Source organism: Puma concolor, chromosome C1, assembly GCF_028749965.1.
Source record: "Puma concolor isolate L17-30 chromosome C1, mPumCon1.1.hap2, whole genome shotgun sequence".
NCBI lineage: Eukaryota > Metazoa > Chordata > Mammalia > Carnivora > Felidae > Puma > Puma concolor.
In genome coordinates, this window is record NC_141674.1 from 41,101,265 (window position 1) to 41,124,943 (window position 23,679).

The 23,679-nt window shown below is 35.6% G+C and overlaps 1 protein-coding gene across 1 annotated transcript in view; it reads left to right on the forward strand.

Annotated features, from left to right (window-relative positions):
* The window catches only part of CC1H1orf185 (chromosome C1 C1orf185 homolog), a 35,692-nt gene extending 12,242 nt beyond the window's left edge, over positions 1 to 23,450 (forward strand). Inside the window, exons 3-5 of the mRNA XM_025912688.2 lie at positions 10,268 to 10,403; positions 20,882 to 20,918; positions 22,740 to 23,450. Coding sequence (XP_025768473.2) covers positions 10,268 to 10,403; positions 20,882 to 20,918; positions 22,740 to 23,134 — 568 coding nt within the window. The 3' untranslated portion in view covers positions 23,135 to 23,450. The remainder of the gene's footprint in view (positions 1 to 10,267; positions 10,404 to 20,881; positions 20,919 to 22,739) is intronic.
* Positions 23,451 to 23,679: the final 229 nt, after the last annotated feature.

Here is a 23,679-nt window from a genome sequence, read left to right on the forward strand (position 1 = left end):
GAGTAGTTGATCATGTCATTTACTGAAATGAAAAGATGATTAGAAAGAGGAGCAGGCTGAGGGAATAGTGATAAACTAGGAATTACATCTTGGATATAAGTTTGAAAGTCTATTGGACATCCATTAGAAATGTCAAATCCTCAGATATACATGTAGGAACTTTAGGAGAGAAGTCAAGCCTGAATATATAGGGTATCAATTAATAGAGGGTATCTAAGTTTATAGAACTGGGTGAGACTAAGCAGGGAGTGATTGCTGGAAGGGAAGAGAAGAACTTCGGACTGTGCCCTTCAGCCCACCATCATTTAGAAATCTAGCAAAACAATAGAAGAATCAATATTTAACTGGAAAAACAGAAAGGTACACTGTCAAGGAAGTCAAAATTAGAAAATGTTTCAAGGGTGCTGGGAAGATGGCAGAGTAGGAAGATCCTAAGCATACCCCCATCCCATATTTACAGCTAGATATCAGTCATATCTAAGTCAATAAACCAGAAAGAGATCCAAAGGCTGGCAGAACAACCTCCCCAACTAAATGTGGAGAAGCTGTATCAGAGAAACTAGGAAATGCAGAAACTGTGGTCAAGAGTTGCCCACAGGAGGGAGAGAGCTGTGGTCATGAAGAGGGGAAAATACCAGGAAGCCCACACAGGGAAAGCAAATCCCCATAAGTCTGGCTTTGAAAACCAACAGGGCTGAATTCTGTGAGATTGTATAACCAGCACAACTTGGAGCCTGGAGTTTTCAATGTCAGAGGGCAAGTGATAGCTGGGTGTCTGCCCTCAAAGCAACAACAGCCTGAGGAGAGGCAACATAGAAGCAACAGCTTGAAGAATGGGAGGGAGATCTGTTTCTACTGATTTCAGAGCTTATTGGGGGACTTCTCTGGGAACAAAGGAGTTGGCAGGTGCCATTTTCCTCCCCTGCCCCCAAACATAAACACAGAGCCATCTGGGAGGGGTGGCGCTGCACAAGCACTTGCTACCTAACCTGCTAGTACTGTGCCCTGCCCAAGTTCTTCTGAGGACTCACCAACTCCAAGCTTGCTGTCTCAGCTCTGGACCCAGTGCAGCTTTTGTTAATGCTATGCACACTGCACCCACCCACTGCCTGTACATGCTGTGCTCCTGCAGCCACCACACGTTGGAGGGTCCAACTTAGGACCAGTAGCTCAGTGCAAATTTTGCTAACATCACATGTGCCCCACCCAGCTGCCAAGCACCCCCCACCCCCGCTTTGGCTGCCACCACTACACCCTCCCACTTGGCTGTGGGAGGTTCAGCCTAGGACTAAGGGTTGGGTACAAATTTTGCTAACACCACCGCCCTGCCCCCGCGTCCTTCTGCTGTCACACCCCCAGAGCTGGCCTACCTGGACCTCACTAACATTGCAGAGAGCAAGCACAGCCCACAATAGGCAAAAAGTCAGGGCAGACATCTGGACTGAAATGAAAAGTAACTCAGACACAATAGCAGGATGCAGGCAACACACATAGGAGACTCCTCTGAAGAGCCAGGTTCTGGTGAACAGGGAATACTGCACTGTGGGACACTACAGGACCTCTTCTTCATAAAGCCACTACTTTCAAGAGCAGAAGACACAGCTGACTCCTAACACATAAGAAACAGATACAGAAGGTTAGACAAAATGAGGAGACAGAGAAATATGTCTCAAATGAAAAAACAAAACAAAATCACAGCAGGAAGTTTAAGTGAAAGAGAAATAAATCATATGCCTGATACAAAATTTAAAGTAATGAACTTAAGATAGTCACTGGACTTCAGAAAATGGTGAAGACACCAGTGAAAACCTTGAAAAAAGGATAAAAAATAATATATCAGAGATGAAGAACAGAATAAATGAAATTAAAAATACAATAGATGGAATAAATAGTAGGCTACAGGAAGCAGAGGAACATATCAGTGATGTGGAGGATAGAATAAAGGAAAGTAATCAAGCTGAACAGGTGAGAGACAAATACTACATGATGAGAATAGACATTGCCTCCCAGCCTTTGGGCTAAGATAAAGTGAAGAACAGACTTATATAACTCAGTGGCTCCATCAAGCATAATTACATTCATATTAGAAGGATCCCAGAAGAAGAAAGAGAAAGGGGGGGGGGAGACAAAAAATGTATTTGAAGAAATAATATCTGAAAACTTCCTAAATCTGGGGAGGGAAACAGAGATCCAAATACAGGAGGCACAGACATCCCCTAACAAATTCAACCCAAGAAGGTCCACACCAAGACACATAGTAATTAAAATATCAAAAACAAAAGTGATAAAGAATGTTAAAGTTGCAAGAGAAAAGAAGATAGCTACTTACAAAGGAAACCCCATTAAGCTATAAGCTGATTTTTCAGCAGAAACTTTGCAGTCCAGAAGGGATTGACATGATATATTCAAAGTGCTCAAAGGGAAAAATTTGCAGCCAAGAATACTCTATCCAGCATGGCTATCACTCAGAATAGAAGGAGCGATAGTTTCCCAGACAAACAAAAATCAAAAGAACTCATGATCACTATACCAGCCCTACAAGAAATGTTAAAAGAATGGAAAAGTGAAAAGCATAAGTAAGAATAAGAAACACAGGAATCACAAAATAAAAGGGTGTAAAAATGATACCAAATATCTGAAGCATGGAGGGGAGAGGAGTAAAGAATGAGTTAAAAAATAAGTGAAAATCAGCTAAATATGGACTGCTATATGCAAAAGATGTTATATATAAATCTAATGGTAACCAAAACTCAAAAAACAGTAATAGAAACACAATAAATGAAGAGTAAGGAACCTAAGTATATCACTAAAAAAAGCCCAGCAAACCATGAAGGAGAGAAAAAAAGAAAGGATCAGATAAAAACTACAAAACAACCACAAAACAAGTAACAAAATGGCAATAAATACATATCTATCAGTGATTACTTTGAATATAAAACTTCCAATCAAAATACATATGGTGAAAGAATGGATAAAAAAACAAGACCCATCTATAGGCTGCCTACCAAGACTCATTTCAGACTGAAAGACACCTGAAGATTGAAAGTGAGGGGATGGAGAAACAGTCATCATGCAAATGGATGTCAAAAGAAAGGCAGAGTAGCAATACTTATATCAGACAAAATGACTTTAAAACAAAGTCTGTAACAAGAAACAAAGAAAGACACTATATATTAAGAGAGGGAAAATCCAACAAGAAGGTAGAACAATTGTAAATATTTATGCACCCAACATGGAAACATCCAAATACATAAAACAGTTAATAACAAACATAAAGGAAATGATCAATAGTAATATAATAATATTAGGAGACTTTGACACATGACTTTCATCAATGGACAGATCATCCAAACAGAAAATCAATAAGGAAACTGACAGAATGATACACTGGACCAGTTGGATTTAACAGGTATATTCAGAACATTCCATCCTAAAACAGCAGAATACACATTCTTTTTAAGTGCACATGGAACATTCTCTAGAATAGATCACATATTAAGACATAAAACAAGCCTCAACAAATTCAAAAAGATTGAAGTCACACCATGCATCTTTTCTGACCACAACACTATGAAATTAGAAATAAACCACAAAGAAAAAAAGTCTGGAAAGACCACAAATACATGGAGATTAAATAACATGCTACTAAACAATGAATGGGTCAACAAATCAAAGAAATAAAAAGTACACAGAAACAAATGAAAATGAAAACACAGAATTCCTAGATCTTTGGAATGCAGCAAAAGTGATTGTAAGAGGGAAGTTTAGAGCAATATAGGCCTACATTATGAGGCAAGAAAAATCCCAAATAAACAACCTAACCCGCACGTAAAAGGCTAGAAAAAGAACAACAAACAAAACTAAAACCAATAGAAGGAAGGAAATAATAATAAAGATTAGAATAAAGGTAAATGATGTAGAAACTAAAAAACAAACAAACAAGAAAACAAAACAGAACAATAGAACAGATCAATGAAACGAGGAGCTGGTTCTTTGAAAAGTTCAATAAAATTGATGAACCCTTAGTGAGACTTATCTAAAAAATAAAGAAATAAAAGAAAGAAAGGACTCAAAATCACCAATGAAAGAGGGGAAATAATAACCAACACCCCAGAAACACAAATAATTTTAAGAGAGTATTGGAGCACCTGGGTGGCTCAGTTGGTTAAGTGTCTTACTTTGGCTCAGGTCATGATCTTGCAGTTTGTGGGTTTGAGCTCTGCGTTGGGCTCTGTGCTGACAGCTCAGAGCCTGAAACCTACTTTGGACTCTGTGTGTCCCTCTCTCTCTACCCCTCCCCCGCTCACGCTCTGTCTCTCTCTCTCTCTCAAAAATAAAATATACATTTAAAAATTTTAAAAATTCTGAGAATATTATGAAAAACCATATGCCAACAAATTAGACAACCTAGAAGAAATGGATAAATTCCTAGAAACATAACCCACCAAAACTGAAGCACAAAGAAACAGAAAATTTGAACAGACCTATTACCAGTAAGGTGATTGAATCAGTAATCAAAAAACTCCCAAAAACAATAGTCCAGGACCAGACTAGTTCACAGGTGAATTCTATCAAACACTGAAAGAAGAGTTAATAACCTATTCTACTCAAACTATTCTAAAACATAGAAGAAGGACAACTTCCACATTCATTCTATGAAGCCAGCATTATCCTAATACCAAAACCAAATAAAGACACCACCAAAAAAAAAAAAAAAAAAAAAGGAGAACTACAGGCCAATCTCCCTAATGAACATAAATGTAAAAATCCTCAACAAACAGAATCCAATAATACATTAAAACAGTCATTCACACCACAACCAAGTGGGATTTATTCCTGGGATGCAAATATTCAATATTTGCAAAATAATCAACATGATACATCCCATCAACAAAAGAAAGGATAAAAACTGTGTGATCATCTCAATAGACACAGAAAAAGCACTTGACAAACAACATGATAAAAACCCTCAAAAAAATATGTTTAGAGGGAACATACCTCAACCTAATAAAGACCATATATGAAAAATACACAGCTAACATCATCCTCAATGGGGGAAAACAGAGCTTTCCTTCTAAGATCAGGAACAAGATAAGGATTCCATTCTCATCTCTTATTCAACATGGTATTGTAAGTCCTCACCTTGGTAATTAGACAACGAAAAGAAATAAAAGGCATCCGGATTGGTAAGAAAAAAGTAAAACTGTAAGTATTTTCAGATGACACGATACTATATATAGAAAACCCTAAAGACTTTGCAAAAAACAACTACAAAAACTGATAAATGAATTTAGTAAAGTCACAGGATACAAAATCAATGTACAGAAATCTGTTGCATTTTTTAAATGTTTATTTTTGGGAGACAGAACGCGCAAGTGGGGGAGAGGCTGAGAGACAGGGGGACAGAGGATCTGAAGTGGGCTCTGCACTGACAGCAGAGAGCCCAATGTGGGGTTGAACTCATGAACTATGAGATCATGACCTGAGCCGAAGTTGGATGCTTAACCAATTGAGCCATTCAGGCGCCCCTGTTGCATTTTTATACACTAGGAATGAAGCAGCAGAAAGTCAAATTAAGAAAACAATCCTGTTTATCATTACATCAAAAATCATAAGATACCTAGGGGTGCCTGGGTGGCTCAGTTAAGTGTCCAACTTTGGCACAGGTCATGATCTCACAGTTCGTGAGTTTGAGCCCGCATCAGGCTCTGTGCTAACAGCTCGGAGCCTGGAGCCTACTTTGGATTCTGTGTCTCCCTCTTCTCTCCCCACTCGCACTCTGTCCCTCTCTCAAAAATAAATAAACATTAAAAAAAGATACCTAGGAATAAACTTAACCAAGGAAGTGAAACACTTGTACTCTGAAAACTATAAATCATTGATGGAATTAAAGATTAAATTAAAGATGACAAAGGGGCACTTGGGTGGCTCAGTAAGTTAAGTGTCTAACTCCAGCTCAGGTCGTGATCTCATGGTTCCTGAGTTTGAGCCCTGCATCTGGCTCTGTGCTGACAGCATGGAGCCTAGAGCCTACTTTGGATTCTGTGTCTCCCTCTCTTCCTGTCCCTCCCCCGCTAGCACTCTGTCTATCTCTTAAAAATAAAGAAACATTTAGAAAAATAAAAAAAAATTAAAGATGACACAAAAATGGAAAGACATTCCATGCTCATCGATTGGAAGAACAATTATTGTTAAAATGCCAATACTACCCAAAGCAATCTACAGACTTAATTCAATTCCTATCAAAATACCAACAACATTTTTCACAGAACTAGAACAAAAAATCATAAAATTTATATGGAACCATGAAAGACCCTGAATAGCCAAAGCAATTTTGAAAAAGAAAAGCAAAGCTGGAGGTATCACAATTCTAGAATTCAACTTATATTACCAAAATGCAGTAATCAAAATGGTATGGTATTAGCACAAAAATAGACACATAGATTAATGGAACAGAATAGAAAACACAGAAATAAACCTACAATTTTGTGGTCAATTAATCTCCGACAAAGCAGTAAAGAATATCCAATGGGAACAAGATAGTCTGTTCAATAAATTGTGTTGGGGGGGCGCCTGGGTGGCTCAGTTGGTTGAGCGGCCGACTTCGCTCAGGCCATGATCTCACGGTCCGTGAGTTTGAGCCCCGCGTCGGGCTCTGTGCTGACAGCTCAGAGCCTGGAGCCTGTTTCGGATTCTGTCTCCCTCTCTTTGACCCTCCCCCGTTCATACTCTGTCTCTCTCTGTCTCAAAAATAAATAAGCGTTAAAAAAATCATTAAAAAAAAAGAAATTGTGTTGGGAAAACTAGACAGCCACATGAAAAAGAATGAAACTAGACCATTGTGTGATACCATACACCAAAATAAATTCAAAATGGATTAAAGACATAAATGTGAGACTTTAAACCATAAAAATCCTAGGAGAGAGGACAAACAGTAATTTCTCTGACATTGGCCATAGCAACATTTTTCTAGATATGTCTCCTGAGGCAAGGAAAATAAAAGAAAAAATAAGCTATTGGGACTACCTCAAAATGAAAAGCTTCTGCACAGCAAAGGAAATAATCAACAAAACTAAATGGCAACCTACCAAATGGGAGATGATATTGCAAATGACATATCTGATGAAGGGTTGGTATCCAAAATATATAAAGAATTTATACAACTAGACACCCCAAAACCAAATAATCCAATTAAAAATGGGCAGAAGACACGAACAGACATTTCTCCAAAGAAGACATCCAGATGGCCAAGAGACACATGGAAGGATCCTCAACACCACTCATCATCAAGGAAATACAAATCAAAACCACAATGAGATATCATTTCACACCTGTCAGAATGGCTAAAATCAAAAACACAAGAAACAAAAGGTGTTGACAAGGATGTGAAGAAAAAGGAACCCTCTTGAACTGTTGGTGGGAATGCAAACTGGTACAACCACTGTGGAAAACAGTATGGCAGTTCCTCAAAAAGTTAAAAATAGAACTACTCTATGATCCAGTAATTGCACTACTGGGTATTTACTCCCAAAAGACAAAAACACTAGTTCAGAGGGATATATCACCCCTATGTTTATTGCAGTATTATTTACAGTAGCCAAATTATGGAAGCAGCCCACCTATCCATCAGTCAATGAATGGATAAAGAAGATGTGGTATACTGGGGAACCTGGGTGGCTCAGTTAGTTAAGCATCTGACTCTTGGTTTCAGCTCAGGTCATGATCTCTCTGTTTGTGAGTTGTAGCCCTGCATTGATTAGATATGTATTTGGAAAATGTGTTGACAGTGTGGAGCCTGCTTGGGATTCTCCCTCTCTCAACCTCTCAACCTCTCTCTCTCTCCTGTGCCCTGCTCATGCTGTCTTTCTCTCAAGATAAATAAATAAACTTAAAAAAAAGATGTGGTATATATACACAATATAATATTATTTGGCCAAGAAAAAGAATAAAATTTTGCCACTTGTAATGATACGGATGGAGCTAGGAGTATAATGCTAACTGCAATAAGTCAGTCACAGAAAGACAAATGTCATATTATTTCACTCATGTGTGGAATTAGGGAACAATCAAAAAAATTGAGCAAAGGGGAAAAAGAGAGAGAGAGGGAAACCAAGAAATAGACTCTTAACCATAGAAAGCAAACTGATGGTTACCAGAAAGGAAGTAAGGGGGGGATGGTAAAATAAATCATGTGGATTGAGCAGTGAACTTGTTGTGATGAGCACTGGGTGATGTATGGAATTGTTGAATCACTGTATTTATATCTGAAACTAAGATAACACTATATTAACTATACTGGGATTTAAAATTAAAGAAAGAAATAGAAGAAAAAATTAGAAAATGTTTCAGGAAGGAGGAGATGATGATATTGAGAAGATATTGCTTATGAAGTTGAGAAAGATGAGGATAGAGAACTAATTTTTGGATTTGGCAACATGTAAGTTATTGATGACCTTTAACAATTTTGTGGAGGGATGGGTTCAGAAGCTTATGTTTGAATAAGACACAGGAGGTAAGAAAATTGAAACAAGCATGGACCTCCCTTTAAGGAAGGTTTTTGTTTTGTTTTGTTTTGTTTGTTTTGTGTTTTTGGTGAGGAGGGAGTTGATAAATGGGCCAGTAGCTGGAAGAGAATGTGAGGTGAGGGAAGGGTTGTTTTTTCTCTCTCTGAAGATTGAAAATATGCTTGGTATCTTCCTCTTTTTCACACCTCCCCCAAATTTGAACCATCACCAGGTTCTATTTATTTTACCTCATAAATCACTAAAATCTATTTATTTCTTTCAATTACCACTGCCAACTTTTTATTTAAGTTATCCTTATCCCTCACCCATGACAGAGATTACTGCGTTAGGAGTTATGACTGACCCACTACCTTCAGTATTATCCCCATTAAATCTCTTCTCCATGCTTCAGCCAGACATTTTCCAAATACATATCTAATCAAGTCACCCAACCATTCCATCCCATCCCCACTATATTATAAAAGACTTCCCATTGCTTTTGGGATAAAGACAAACAACACAACATTTAAGACCCTACATAGTTTGCCCATGCATACTCCCCCAGTTTGTCTCCCACTTTCCCTCTTGCTTTCACTGCTTCTGATACAGTGTCCTAATCTGGTCCCTAGGTCTTTATACTTGTTTTTCTTTCTGAAAAAAGACTATTCTTTTTTCTTAGGCTATTCTTTCTTCTACATCTTTCTTCCTCCATCACACCTACCTAATATCTTACTATTTCTTCAGATACCCAATTCAATCATCTCTCCCTCAGAAAAGCCTTCCCTGACCTCTCTAACCAGATTAATTCCCTTTGTTACATATTTACATGGTACACCAGGTACCTTTCCTTGATAACACTTTCCAAAGTTGTAATTTTTCATTTTCTTATCAGTATTTTATTAATGTCTGTCTTCCTTAATAGTGTTTAAGCTCCATAAGAGCAATAACAGTTCTATGAAGCTAGTGGCTGTGCTTTTTTTTCCCTTGCTACAACACCCAGCATAATGCCTGACATATAGTAAGTATTCAATAAATATTTAAGGTAATTGAATTCAATTAATGAATGAATCCTAATTGCCTATACCTCATTAAGTAACATAATGCAATCTCTTGAATTAATTTAGGAATTTTCTAGCACCTCTGTAAGAACAAATGGAAATCAGCATCATTTTTTAAATTGTTACATTTAGAATGGCTGTTATAAACTACATTTCCTCATACTTAACTATCTTTGATCAGTTGGAGTTTTACTTGCTGATTGATTATTTTTAACAGTCTCTCAAAATTATTTGTGTTGCATGGATAAAGATCACAACTACTCTTGCATTGTAAGTATGAGTTTCAATTCAGTTTCCTTCCTCTTACTTTTGCCAGGTATATTATTAAATATAAAGCTGATGAATGAGTTTCATTTAATTTCATTTCCTTTGCCATTGAAAGCAAATTTATGAAAAGACTAACATTAAAGTAGATTGATTATCTCACAACCAGAAAGAAGGATATAAAAAAAATCATGGTTAATTTCAAACTGGAAATATTAACCCTGCATAAGAAGTAGCTTAATTTACATACTACAAATAAAATAGGTGTAATGAAATCAGTAATAGATAAGAAGAAACTATATATATTGATTTGTGTTTTAAAAATTAATATATAATAATATGTTCTGATTTTTAAACCTTTATGTATAACTATTGGAAACAATTTAATTGGTTTATAATGGAACATATGTTTAATAATATTTTCTATAAAATATTTTTCAGAGAAATATTTCAAAATTCCAAATTTAAAGCAACTGATGAGAGATGCAGGCAAATATCATCAAAGGCAAAGATTAAATCTCATTCTCAGTGTGTTTTTATTTCTCGAAACTTTCATACTGGAGGATACCAATTACAGGTAATGTATAATATTTTATATAAATATTTTCAAATAATTTATTTGATACCATGTCATTAGCATTGTTGTCTTTAAATTTGAAAGAGTATCCATTGTTATTTTTAAATTTGAGAGACAATAACATGGACCTAAATTTAAATTATCCAAACTGGTTAGTTTTTATGAGAAATTGAAAACTAAACGAAAATGTCTGCTTTTAAAGTTGCTTCTCTATATTTCTTTTTTTTTTTTTAATTTTTTTGAAGCTTTTTTATTTTTGAGAGAGAGAAACAGAGTGCAAGCGGGGAGGGACAGAGAGAAAGGGAGACACACAAAATCTGAAGCCGACCCCAGGCTCTGAGCCATCAGCACAGAGCCTGTCGCTGGAACTCACCAACTGTGAGATCATGACCTGAGCAGATGTTGGATGCTTAATGAACTGAGCCACCCAGGCACCCAGCTTCTCTGTATTTCTAACCTGAGAGCCTATATACTCCTCATAGTGGGATTGTTATTGAAGATACATGGAATAAGAAAAAGCAAAATTGCCAGGCCTGTCAGAAGAAAGTGATTTAGAAATAAGAGGATACTTGGGTAACCAAATAATCTAACAAAACTAACTAATTGAAATTAAGTACAATTAACAAGAATCTATTAAGACTTCATTGTACTCTGGGGCACCTGGGAAGCATCCGACTTCAGCTCAGGTCATAATCTTATGGTCCGTGAGTTCAAGCCTCATGTGGGGCTCTGTGCTGACCGCTCAGAACCTGGAGCCTGCTTTTGATTCTGTGTTTCCCACTCTCTCTGTCCCTCCCCCACCATGCTCTGTCTCTCTCACTTTCAAAAATGAATAAATGTTGAAAAAATTTTTAAAAGACTTCATTGTATTCTAAGCTCTGGGAGCCCCCTATTAAGGATGGTTAAGATATGAATCTTACCTTAGAGATGCTAGTGTAGTACAAGTGGGAAAAACAGACACATAGTTAACTTTCTGTTATGTGATATCAAAAACAGTGTTATATGCACAAAGTAAAACAAGGGAGATACCAGTAGAAATTTAAATCTATGATATAACTAAACAAAATAAGTATTAGTGGTTGATAACATTATTATTATAGCAATAAATAAATAGCGACAAATTGGTAGGATATCAAAGTTTCATTTTACATATTGAATATTGAACTCAAGTTAAACTCAATTTTCATTTGTTTAACAAATATTTTTTGACAACAGTAGTTTTGGCACTGAGGCTACATAAACAATAAGATATGAGTTCAGACCTAGTTAGTAGCCCCAAGTTAGTAGCAAAGAAAATCATATAAACTAAAATTATTACAACATAACATGGTAAGAGCCACAAAATTGACGAAATGTAGGCAAAGGAGCATAAATTGAGGAAGGCTTCACAGAGAAGAAATTTTTAGCTGGATTTGGAGAAATAATTTGCCAGACGGAAAGAGAACAAAAGATATTCTATGTTTAAAGGCTTACAGGTATGAAAGTAAGTAACATGTTCGGTAAAAATGCTATAATGTTTAGAGCCTAGGGTTAATAGGAGGAAGTGGTAGGAAAAGATCCTGGAGACGAGGCTGTGAGGATCATTTGCAGTCTAAGCATTTTGGATTTTGCCCCATAGGCTTCACAGATCCACTGGAGGCATTATGGGATTATGGTCAAGGGCATAGACTGTAGAGCCAGTTGATGCAGTTTGGAATCCTGGCTCTTCCACTACTAGCTGTGTAATCTTAGGCAAATTACTTAACTTCTGTGTGTCTGTTTCCTCTTCTGCAAAATGAGGATGATTTCATCTCCATAGAGTTGTTATGGGAAGTAAATGAATCAGTATGTAAAAAGCACTCAGAATCATGCCTGGCCACATAGTGAGCAACATAGAAGTATACCATTATGATTACTGGAGGGTTTTAAGCAGGTGGGTTTAATGATCAAGTTAATTCTAAAGATTAATAGCTCTGACTTTCAAATGAAAGATTGTTTGAAACTGAGATTGCATTGCAGAGAAAAAAAAATGTTTCTATGTATACATTTAATATTAATTGAATTTACTCAATACCCATCACATGCTAGGCATTTTGCTAGGTTCTATTAGTATAATGATGTCTTCATACCTAATGATGGATACAGACAGACAGTTACAAAAATATCTTGAGTGTTATAATGGAAGAAATACATATATAGTAGCCCTGAATTTTAACTGTTTATTGTTCATTCAACAAATATCTAATACAGGCTTATATGCCAGGCACTATTCTAGGCAACTGGAAATTTGGTAGTGAACAAGGAAGATAAGAGTCCCTGCTCCCCTGACATTTATAGCCTAGTGGGAGAGATAAATAATGCACAAGTAAATATAAAATATTATTCTGGACTCTTGATAGTCAGTGATAGGAACCTAATTTAGAAGAAAAGTAGTATAAAACATAGAATAAAAACATGGTATGAAAAGAATAAGGTAGTGCTGACCTCAGCCATAATCACTTTCAGTACAAAAGGATTCTTTTTCTTATTGTACCTCTTTTTCTCATCTCAATTTCTACCTGTGTATTGGCCCCTTCCTCACCTACTAGAGACAGGCAGGCAGGAGGATGAAAGTTATAACAAAAGATATGGCTTAATATATAGAACTAGAGCTTGGTTTATTTAAAAAAAGCTTTTATTGTGAAATACAGTATATATACAAAAGAGTACCCACAAACAATTTAAAGACTAGTAAGTGTAATTATTTACGCCTACCACCCAGAATAAGAAATAGAATATTACCAGTAACTTTGAGGTGTCCTGAGTCTTCATTTATCTCTTACAGTCTAATCCTCACCCTCCTGTAGACCCATTATCCTGTAATTGCAGTTAACCATTTATTTGTTTTTCTTTATGGTTTTACCACAAATACTATAGATCCTTGAGCAATCTACTGTTAAATTTTATATGTTTTTAGACTTCATGTCTAATACATTCTTATCTTTTTATGCAACATTATGTTTCTGAGATTCATCCAGGTTGGTGCATATACTCATAGCTCATTATGGGCTGTTATACAGTATTCCATTTTATGAATAGACCAAATTTTAAGTTTTGAAAATAATTCTAAAATTAAAAGACCTTGAATAGCCAAAGCAATCTTGAGAAAGAAGAACAAAACTGGAGTTATCACAATCCCAGATTTCAAGATAAACTACAAAGCCGTAGTAATCAAAACAGTCTGGTACTGACACAAAAACAGATACACAGATCAATGGAACAGAATAGAAAACATGGAAATGGTCCCACAGCAATATGGTCAACAAATCTTTGACAAAGCAGGAGAGAATATCCAATGGGGAAAAAGACAGTCTCTTCAACAAATGGTGTTGGGAAAACTGGACAACAATATGCAAAAGAATGAAACTGAAACACTTTCTTACACCATACACAAAAATAAATTCAAAATAGATGAAAGACAAATGTAAGACAGGAAACCAGCAAAATCCTAGAACACAGGCAGCAACCTCTTTAACATTGGCTGTAGCCCAGAGACAAGGGAAACAAAAGCAAAAATTAACTATTGGGACCTCATCAAGATAAAAGCTTTAGTGTCATATCTAAAACTTTTCTCCAACTGAAGGTGGTAAAGATTTATGTGGATGTTTTCTTCTAAGAGTTTTAGTAGTCTTAGCTTTTATATTTAAGTGTTGGATCTATTTTGAGTGAGTTTTCATATGTGGTTTGAGGTATGGGCCCAATTTCACTCATTTGCATTTAGATATCTGGTTGTCCCAACACCATTTGTTGAAAAGACTATTATTTTCCCATTGATTGTCTTGGCACACTTGTTGAAAGTCAGTTAGTTGACTACAAATGTGAGCATTTATTTCTGGAATCTCAATTGTATTACATTGATCTATATATTTATCCCTTACATCATACCACGTTAAAAAAAATTTTTTTTTAATGTTTATTTATTTTTGAGAGAGAGACAGACAGAGCCAGCGTGCAAGTGGAGGAGGGGCAAAGGGAGAGGGAGACACAGAATCTGAAGCGGGCTCCAGGCTCTGGAACTGTCAGCACAGAGATTAATGTGGGACTCGAACTCACAAACCATGAAATCGTGACCTGAGCCAAAGTCGAAGGCTTAACCAACTGAGCCACCCAGGCACCCCTATCAGTACCACATTTTAATTATTATAGCTTTGAAGTAAGTTTTAATATCAGGAAGTTTTCCAACTTTGTTCTTCTTTTTCAAGATTTTTTTTGGTATGAAGTTTTACATTCTATATTTCTATCTTTGATCTGCTTTTAATTTTTTAATAAGGTGTGAGGTTTAGATCAATGCTCATTTTGGGGGCTACTGATGTCTATTTATTGGAAAGGTATCCTTTCTACACTGTTGCTTTTGCAACTTTTGTCAAAAATCTATTGGGCATGTATGTGTGGGTCTATTTCTGGATTCTCTATCTGTACTATTCACCTGTCTATTGCTACCAATACCACACTCTAGCTACGTAGTAAGTCATAAAATTGAGCAGTTTGGTTCCTCCAATTTCATTCTTCTTTTCAACTTTTTTAAAGCTTTTGTCTGTTTATAAAATTTTAAGATAAACTTATCTCTAGCTACAAAATATCTTGTTAAGATTGTTGTGATGGGAATTGCATTTAGTTTACAAATTAGTCTATAGTAAATTGCCATCTTTACTACAATTGATATTTATATTGACCTGTGCTCTGTGACGTTTGTAAATAAACTTATTTATTACTTCGAGTAATGTTTGTTGTAGAATCCATAGGGTTTTCTTCAATACAGTCACATCATTCGTGAAAAACATCAATTTTACTTCTTTTCCAATCTTTATGCTTTTATTTTATTTTCTCATCTTATTGTACTGGGTAAGACCTCCAGTATAATGATGAATAGAAGTGAGAATAGTTATCCTTTTTATATTCCTGATCTTAGAATGCATAATACATTCAACTCTTCACCAGTAAGTGGGAGGTTAGTTATAGCATTTACAGATGCATATTGTCAGGTCAAGGAAATTCCCTTCTATTCTTAGTCTACTGGGAGTTGCTTTTTTTTTTTTAGTCATGAAGTTTGCTGAATTTTGCCAAATAGTTTTTCTGCGTCTTTTGACATAATTCACATGGATTTTCTCTTTTGTTAATGTGAATTACATTTAATTCCAAATATTACACCAACCTTGTATTCCTAGAATAAACCTCCCTGGATTTGATTTACTAATATATTTTAAATCATTTTGGCATCTATGTTCATAAGAGGTATTATTCTTGTAATATCTTTGTTAGATTTTAATATCACAGTTATTCTGGTCACAAAACAATTGTGAAATGTTTCCTGCTCTTCTACTTTTTGAAAAATACTGCTTTCTCAAAGTTTTTCTAGAATTTACCAATGAAGTCATCTACATCTGGAGTTTTCTTCAAGAGAAAGTTTTGCCTATAAATGTAGTAACTAATAGATATGGGGCTATTTAAATGTTCTATTTTGTATGCTTTAGAAATTTATGTTTTTTCAATGAATTTGTCCATTTTATATAAGTTGTTATTTATTGGCATAAAGTTTTTAATAGTATCCATTTATTATCCTTCTAATATCTGTAGAATCTTTAGTGGTGGCACTCTTTTTATTCCTGATTATATTTCTCTTTTCTAAATCAGTCTTGCTAGGAAGTTTCAATTTTATTATTCTTAGACTTCCCTCCCTTTATAATATAAACATTTAATGTTTATATTTTCCTCTAAGCACTCCTTTTGCTGCATCCCACAAATTTTTATGTTTTCTTTTCATCATTATTCAGTTCAATATATTTTAGAATGCCCTTTCATTGTCTTTCCTGATATTGACATTTTGAAGAATACAAGCCAGTTATTTTATAGATCATAGATTCAGTTTGACTTTCCTTATGATCAGATTCATTTTATCAGCTCTGAAGACATACAATATTTGTCTACTTTTCACTAGTGATTTTAGTTGATCACACAATCAGGATGGTGTCTGTTCTTCACCTACTGTATTATTCCAGTTTTTGCCCTAGCAATTAAATAATTTGTGTGATGACTTTTTATGATCATGTAAATATCCTTCATCAAACTCTACTTACTAGCTATATAAATTATTCTTGCCTGAGCCAATCTTTACAAAACTGTAGCAAAATGATGTTTTTCTAATTCTACCACTTCCATCTATATTTGTCATGTGGCTTTCTACTGTAAGAAAAAAGGTCCCCATCTTTATTACTTTATGTATTTATTTATTATCTGTATAGACTAATGGGTTTCTGTGTTATTCAGCAGATGATAACCCATTACTATTACTATAATTATTTTGATTGTCAGATTTTTCAAAATTTGGCCAGTGGGAACCCCTTCAAGGTTGTTTCTCTGTCTTTTTTGATATGTCCTCATCATTTTTTGATTCCTTACTTCTGATACTATAGCATCATTTTTAATAGTTGGAAGAATATCCATTGTATTAATATTTATGTATCATAATACATTTATTTTTATTTTATTTTATTTTTTTTTTATTTTATTTTTATTTTTTATTATATGAAATTTATTGTCAAATTAGTTTCCATACAACACCCAGTGCTCATCCCAAAGGATGCCCTCTTCAATGCCCGTCACCTACCCTACCCTCCCTCCCACCCCCCATAAACCCTCAGTTTGTTCTCAGTTTTTAAGAGTCTCTTATCCTTTGGCTCTCTCCCACTCTAACATCTTTTTTTTTCTTTTTTTTTCCTTCCCCTCCCCCACGGGTTTCTGTTAAGTTTCTCAGGATCCACATAAGGGTGAAAACATATGGTGTCTGTCTTTCTCTGTATAGCTTATTTCACTTAGCATCACACTCTCCAGTTCCATCCACGTTGCTACAAAGGGCCATATTTCATTCTTTCTCATTGCCACGTAGTACTCCATTGTGTATATAAACCACAATTTCTTTATCCATTCATCAGTTGATGGACATTTAGGCTTTTTCCACAATTTGGCTATTGTTGAGAGTGCTGCTATAAACATTGGGGTACAAGTGCCCCTACGCATCAGCACTCCTGTATCCCTTGGGTAAATTCCTAGCAGTGCTACTGCTGGGTCATAGGGTAGGTCTATTTTTAATTTTTTGAGGAACCTCCACACTGTTTTCCAGAGCGGCTGCACCAGTTTGCATTCCCACCAACAGTGCAAGAGGGTTCCCGTGTCTCCACAACCTCTCCAGCATCTATAGTCTCCTGATTTGTTCATTTTGGCCACTCTTCAGTGGCGTGAGGTGACATCTGAGTGTGGTTTTGATTTGTATTTCCCTGGTGAGGAGCGACGTTGAGCATCTTTTCATGTGCCTGTTGGCCATCTGGATGTCTTCTTTACAGAAGTGTCTATTCATGTTTTCTGCCCATTTCTTCACTGGATTATTTGTTTTTTGGGGTGTGGAGTTTGGTGAGCTCTTTATAGATTTTGGATACTAGCCTTTTGTCCAATATGTCATTTGCAAATATCTTTTCCCATTCTGTTGGTTGCCTTTTAGTTTTGTTGATTGTTTCCTTTTCTGTGCAGAAGCTTTTTATCTTCATGAGGTCCCAATAGTTCATTTTTGCTTTTCATTCCCTTGCCTTTGGGGATGTGTCGAGTAAGAGATTGCTGTGGCTGAGGTCAGAGAGATCTTTTCCTGCTTTCTTCTCTAGGGTTTTGATGGTTTCCTGTCTCACATTCAAGTCCTTTATCCATTTTTGAGTTAATTTTTGTGAATGGTGTAAGAAAGTGGTCTAGTTTCATTCTTCCGCATGTTGCAGTCCAGTTCTCCCAGCACCATTTGTTAAAGAGGCTGTCTTTTTTCCATTGGATATTCTTTCCTGCTTTGTCAAAGATTAGTTGGCCATACGTTTGTGGGTCTAGTTCCGGGGTTTCTATTCTCTTCCATTGGTCTATGTGTCTGTTTTTGTGCCAATACCATGCTGTCTTGATGATGACAGCTTTGTAGTAGAGGCTAAAGTCTGGGATTGTGATGCCTCCTGCTTTGGTCTTCTTCAAAATTACTTTGGCTATTCGGGGCCTTTTGTGGTTCCATATGAATTTTAGGATTGCTTGTTCTAGATTTGAGAAGAATGCTGGTGCAATTTTGATTGGGATTGCATTGAATGTGTAGATAGCTTTGGGTAGCATTCACATTTCAACAATATTTATTCTTCCAACCCATGAGCACGGAATGTTTTTCCATTCCTTTATATCTTCTTCAATTTCCTTCATAAGTTTTCTATAGTTTTCAGCATACAGATCTTGTACATCTTTGGTTAGATTTATTCCTAGGTATTTTATGCTTCTTGGTGCAATTGTGAATGGGATCAGTTTCTTTATTTGTCTTTCTGTTGCTTCACTATTAGTGTATAAGAATGCAACTGATTTCTGTACATTGATTTTGTATCCTGCAACTCTGCTGAATTTATGTATCAGTTCTAGCAGATTTTTCGTGGAGTCTATCAGATTTTCCATGTGTAATATCATGTCATTTGCAAAAAGTGAAAGCTTGACTTCATCTTTGCCAATTTTGATACCTTTGATTTCCTTTTGTTGTCTGATTGCTGATGCTAGAACTTCCAACACTATGTTAAACAACAGCAGTGAGAGTGGACATCCCTGTCATGTTCCTGATCTCAGGGGGAAAGCTGTCAGTTTTTCCCCATTGAGGATGATGTTAGCTGTGGGCTTTTCATAAATGGCTTTTATGATGTTTAAGTATGTTCCTTCTACCCCAACTTTCTCGAGGGTTTTTATTAAGAAAGGATGCTGAATTTTGTCAAATGCTTTTTCTGCATCAATTGATAGGATCATATGGTTCTTATCTTTTCTTTTATTAATATGACGTATCACATTGATTGATTTGTGAATGTTGAACCAGCCCTGCAGCCCAGGAATGAATCCCACTTGATCATGGTGAATAATTCTTTTTATGTGCTGTTGAATTCGATTTGCTAGTATCTTGTTGAGAATTTTTGCATCCATATTCATCAGGGATATTGGCCTGTAGTTCTCTTTTTTTTACTGGCTCTCTGGTTATCATAATACATTTAAGTATTTCTTTACTTTTAGAATTTTAGAGTTTTAAAAATGCTTAACAGTATTGTAAAGAACATTCTGCTAACTGTATATGTACACAAATCCAAAATTATTAACTTGGAAAAAATACATTTCTAAAAGTAGAGTTGTTATATTGCCCTCCATAAAAATTCTACCTAATTATAGTCAGCATATGTAAGAATGTTCATTTTGTTATTCCCTTAGTTTGGGTGGAATTTCAATCATTCTAGGGCCTTATTCTGTGGTCCCTAGACCAGCAATATCGTCATTACCTGGGAGTGTCTATTAGAATTGCAGAATCTCAGACCACCCCCCCCCCTCCTGCCCCCAGACCTACTGGATCATAATCTGCATTTGAACAAACTCCCAGGTAAGACATAGGCACATAAAACTCTGAGAGGCAGCATTCTAATATAATTTATACAGGAGTCACAAATTGAATTGGTCTTAAATCCGGCAAGGTAAATCGGGAGCCTATACTGGCATTTATCTTAATAAAAGGTAAAAGTGACAAATAAGTAAAGGTGATTGTGAAAAAAGGGCTTAATGTTATCCTATATATATGTATAAGACTTATATATATACACACACACATACACACACACATATCGTATATATATGTACGGTGTATCCTAAGCAAACCATTTTGGGGGACAGGACAATGCAGATCAGAACAGAGTACTAACACAGTTCCCCCAAAACACAAGAAACAGTGTTATTATCTCTCCAGCCAATTCCAAACACCCTATGTACTAGCCGATTATTTGTCTTGTGGTCTAAGGAAAACCTGAATCAGAACCACTTGCAGAACGTGTTAGAATGCATACTCCCAAACACCTCCCAGAGAATGTTTTAGTAGGGTCTGATATTATGCCCAAGTATTAGCATTTTAATAAGCACAACAAGTGATTCTGATGCCCTGGAGTTCAACAACTACTATCCCATGACACTTCGCCGAACACATCTGGAATGTATTGTTTGAGTAACTGTTTTATTTGCTTCAAAACAATAGACACATTTTTATAAAATTCATTTTGTTGTTGTTGTTGGTTAGTGAAATGAGTAAGTCTAGGAATTCTAATTACTTTTTTAGCCCTCTCTAGTTCTAACAAAGTGACTCTGAGTTAGTGAGGAGGGAGAGAAATAATTCTGATGAACTCTATTTCACCTTTTCATTCCCTATCCTGAGACTGCCTTCTTGAACCAATTCATATTCTTTCCAGATGATACCCCAACACTTTTTCTTTTCTGACAACATATTTTTGATGAAATAAATTCATATCATAGAAAAAGAACATTCCATAGTACATTAATTATGAAGTTAAAATATATTTTTCTTATATAAATATATGTTAAATATATTTTAAAAATCACATAGAAACCATTCAGTTTTTTAAATACAAATAACTTTTTTTTTGCAGGAGGAACAAAGAAAAAAGGAAACAGCATGTATAAAAGGTAATTTTTCTCAACAATTTATTAAAAGAAATCATAACCAACTTATAACAATTCACATCTTAAAGAATCAAGAAGCTGACCTAAATGATACCTAAATATTGTTTTTAAAACCATGGAAATTCAAGGGAAATGTTAATGGATTAGTATGTGAGCAGGCATATATTTCTTAGAAAATGAAACTTGCAATGTCATATCTTAAATTAAAATGTGTAATTTAAATTTTTGTTCCTTATTTATATCTAAAGGTATCATAGCTAGTGTCATATAGTAATCCTGGAGGATCAAAAGACATGAGTGTTTTATAATCCTTTAGATTATGTGTATTGCATAGTCCCTAGTACCTCAAAATGTTATCCTCCTATGTAATTTAAGAAATGTTGGAAATAAGGGTACCTGGGTGGATCAGTCAGTTAAGTGTCCAACTCTTGGTTTCAGCTCAAGTCTTGATCTCAGGGTGGTGAGTTCAAGCCCTGCCTTGGGCTCCACACTGAGCATGAAGCCTACTTTAAAAAAAAAAAGGAAAATAAAAGAAAAGTTGGATATACAAAATGCAATAAAGTATCTAAAACAGCTTTAAAAATTAATGTTATAGGGGTGCCTGGGTGGCTCAGTCAGTTAAGCGCCCGACTTCTGCTTAGGTCATGATCTCATGGCTTGTGAGTTCCAGCCCTGCACCAGGCTCTGTGCAGGCAGCTCAGAGCCTGGAGACTGCCTCAGATTCTGTGTCCCTCTCTCTCTCTGCCTCACCCCCGCTCACACACTGTCTCTCTCAAAAATAAATAAACATTTAAAAAATTAAAAAAATAAATAATTAATGTTGTACATTAGTATCAAAAGCCAATATGTAAAAATATTATAACATATGCTTAGGATATTATATCATATGATATTTTCTAAAACTTAAATTTTAAAATACCAACTGTGCAGCATAAATAATGTAATGGGGGAAGCATTAGTCTTAGAGTACTAGAAGTCCAGATGAAGTCTAGATTTGTGGTGAGTCTTCAGTCTCTAAACATGTCTTTTCCTTTGTGAAGTGGTGCTAATAGTAACTACCTTGAAAAATTATTGATAAATGAGATATGTAAGTATATCAAATCGCTTTGCACATTGTAAGGCACTCTAGGAATGTTAGATGTTACTTTAATTGGTGTAAAACCAGCCCATAGGCCCTTCCCACTGTGGACCAAACATTTTGTAATCTTACAGAAGCATGTTTTTTTACTGTTTTATTTTTTAATGTTTATTTATTTTTGGAAGAGGCAGAGCATGAGCGGGGGAGGGGGAGAGAGAGAGGGAGACACAGAATCTGAAGAAGCAGACTCCAGACTCTGAGCTGTCAGGCAGAGCTGGATGTCGGGCATGAACTCACAGACCATGAGATCATGACCTGAGCCAAAGTCAGGCGCTTAACCAACTGAACCACCCAGGCACCCCCAGAAGCATGCATTTTTAAAATTTATTTTAAAAAATCAGGCCTTACTTAGCTATAAATACTGAAGAAACTATCTACATTTTCTGATTTAAGGGACATTCCAGAACTGAGCTTTCTAGCCTGTTTAGAATCTTCTCCTGTGAAAACAGGTTGATTTTATCTAGAATAGCCTTTTCTATTCTTGATTATCATGAAATTGTTAATTCCTAATAACATATTCAACATTGTACAGATGGTGATAGCAACTTAGAATTTCACTATTTCATCCTACTGTCCATTATAACCCTTAAAAGAGTCTGAATTTTAAAAAGAAACATTGTCTTTATAAGTAAGATTTGGCTCATGAATTATGTAATATTAATAGTAAGTCTAATTTTCTTTTACAGCAAATAAAGATCACTCTAAAGATGAATTCTGCCTTGCAACAAAAAAGGTCATTTGTGACCCTTCAGAGACTAGCTCGACAACACATCCCAGCAGTGCTACTTTAAGCTTATCGACACTACAATCTGATTCTCATTACAGCCAAAGTATAGACGCAGCCGATGACTGGTTTTCTGACGATACTCTAGCAAAAAAGAGCTCTCCAATGCCTTTTCTCAGAGAACCTCTAATGGAAAAAGTATTTTCATACCTGTCAACAATTTCATTAGAAGAATGTACTGAAAATGTACTGAATATGACACTTTATGATGATCAGAAAGATGACAGCATTAAGGAAATATTTTCACGAAGAAATGCAGAAGTTGAAATACAAAAATTTCAACATAATATTGAATGACTTTTTTCTTTTGAAACTTTGTGTACACTGAAATCATGGAAAGTTAAAACCAAATTACCAGCTTCTGAGTCTCTTAAAATGTCCATACTAATATTACTTTTCTTATTCCTTGCCATATAGTGGTCCTACTTCCCTTGCTGATTCTTATTTCTAGAAATAATTACAGGAAGAATTAGAGTGACATCATGAACATTAAGCTTAACTCCTTGTATCTCATCAAAAGATATAACAAATAATACAAATGTATTTCAACATGCAGGAAAATAAGAAATCTTCAGCACAAATAGAGTTTTGAATAAAACACTCACAACATTCCCTTACACTTTTGACATTTTTAATTTTATTTCAATGTGGGTAGGGCTGGGCAGAATACTTTCATCAGCTTTTCTGAATTTTAAATGCATCAATCACCTACAATTCAACTTTTATTTTGTCACGATTTTGGTAAACAGTATACTCAATATCTGTTGCTCTTCTAGGGGAGCCTGGAACACTGTGAAGAATCCAGAATATAATTTTTCTTTGCCCTCTCCTATGTCTGCTTC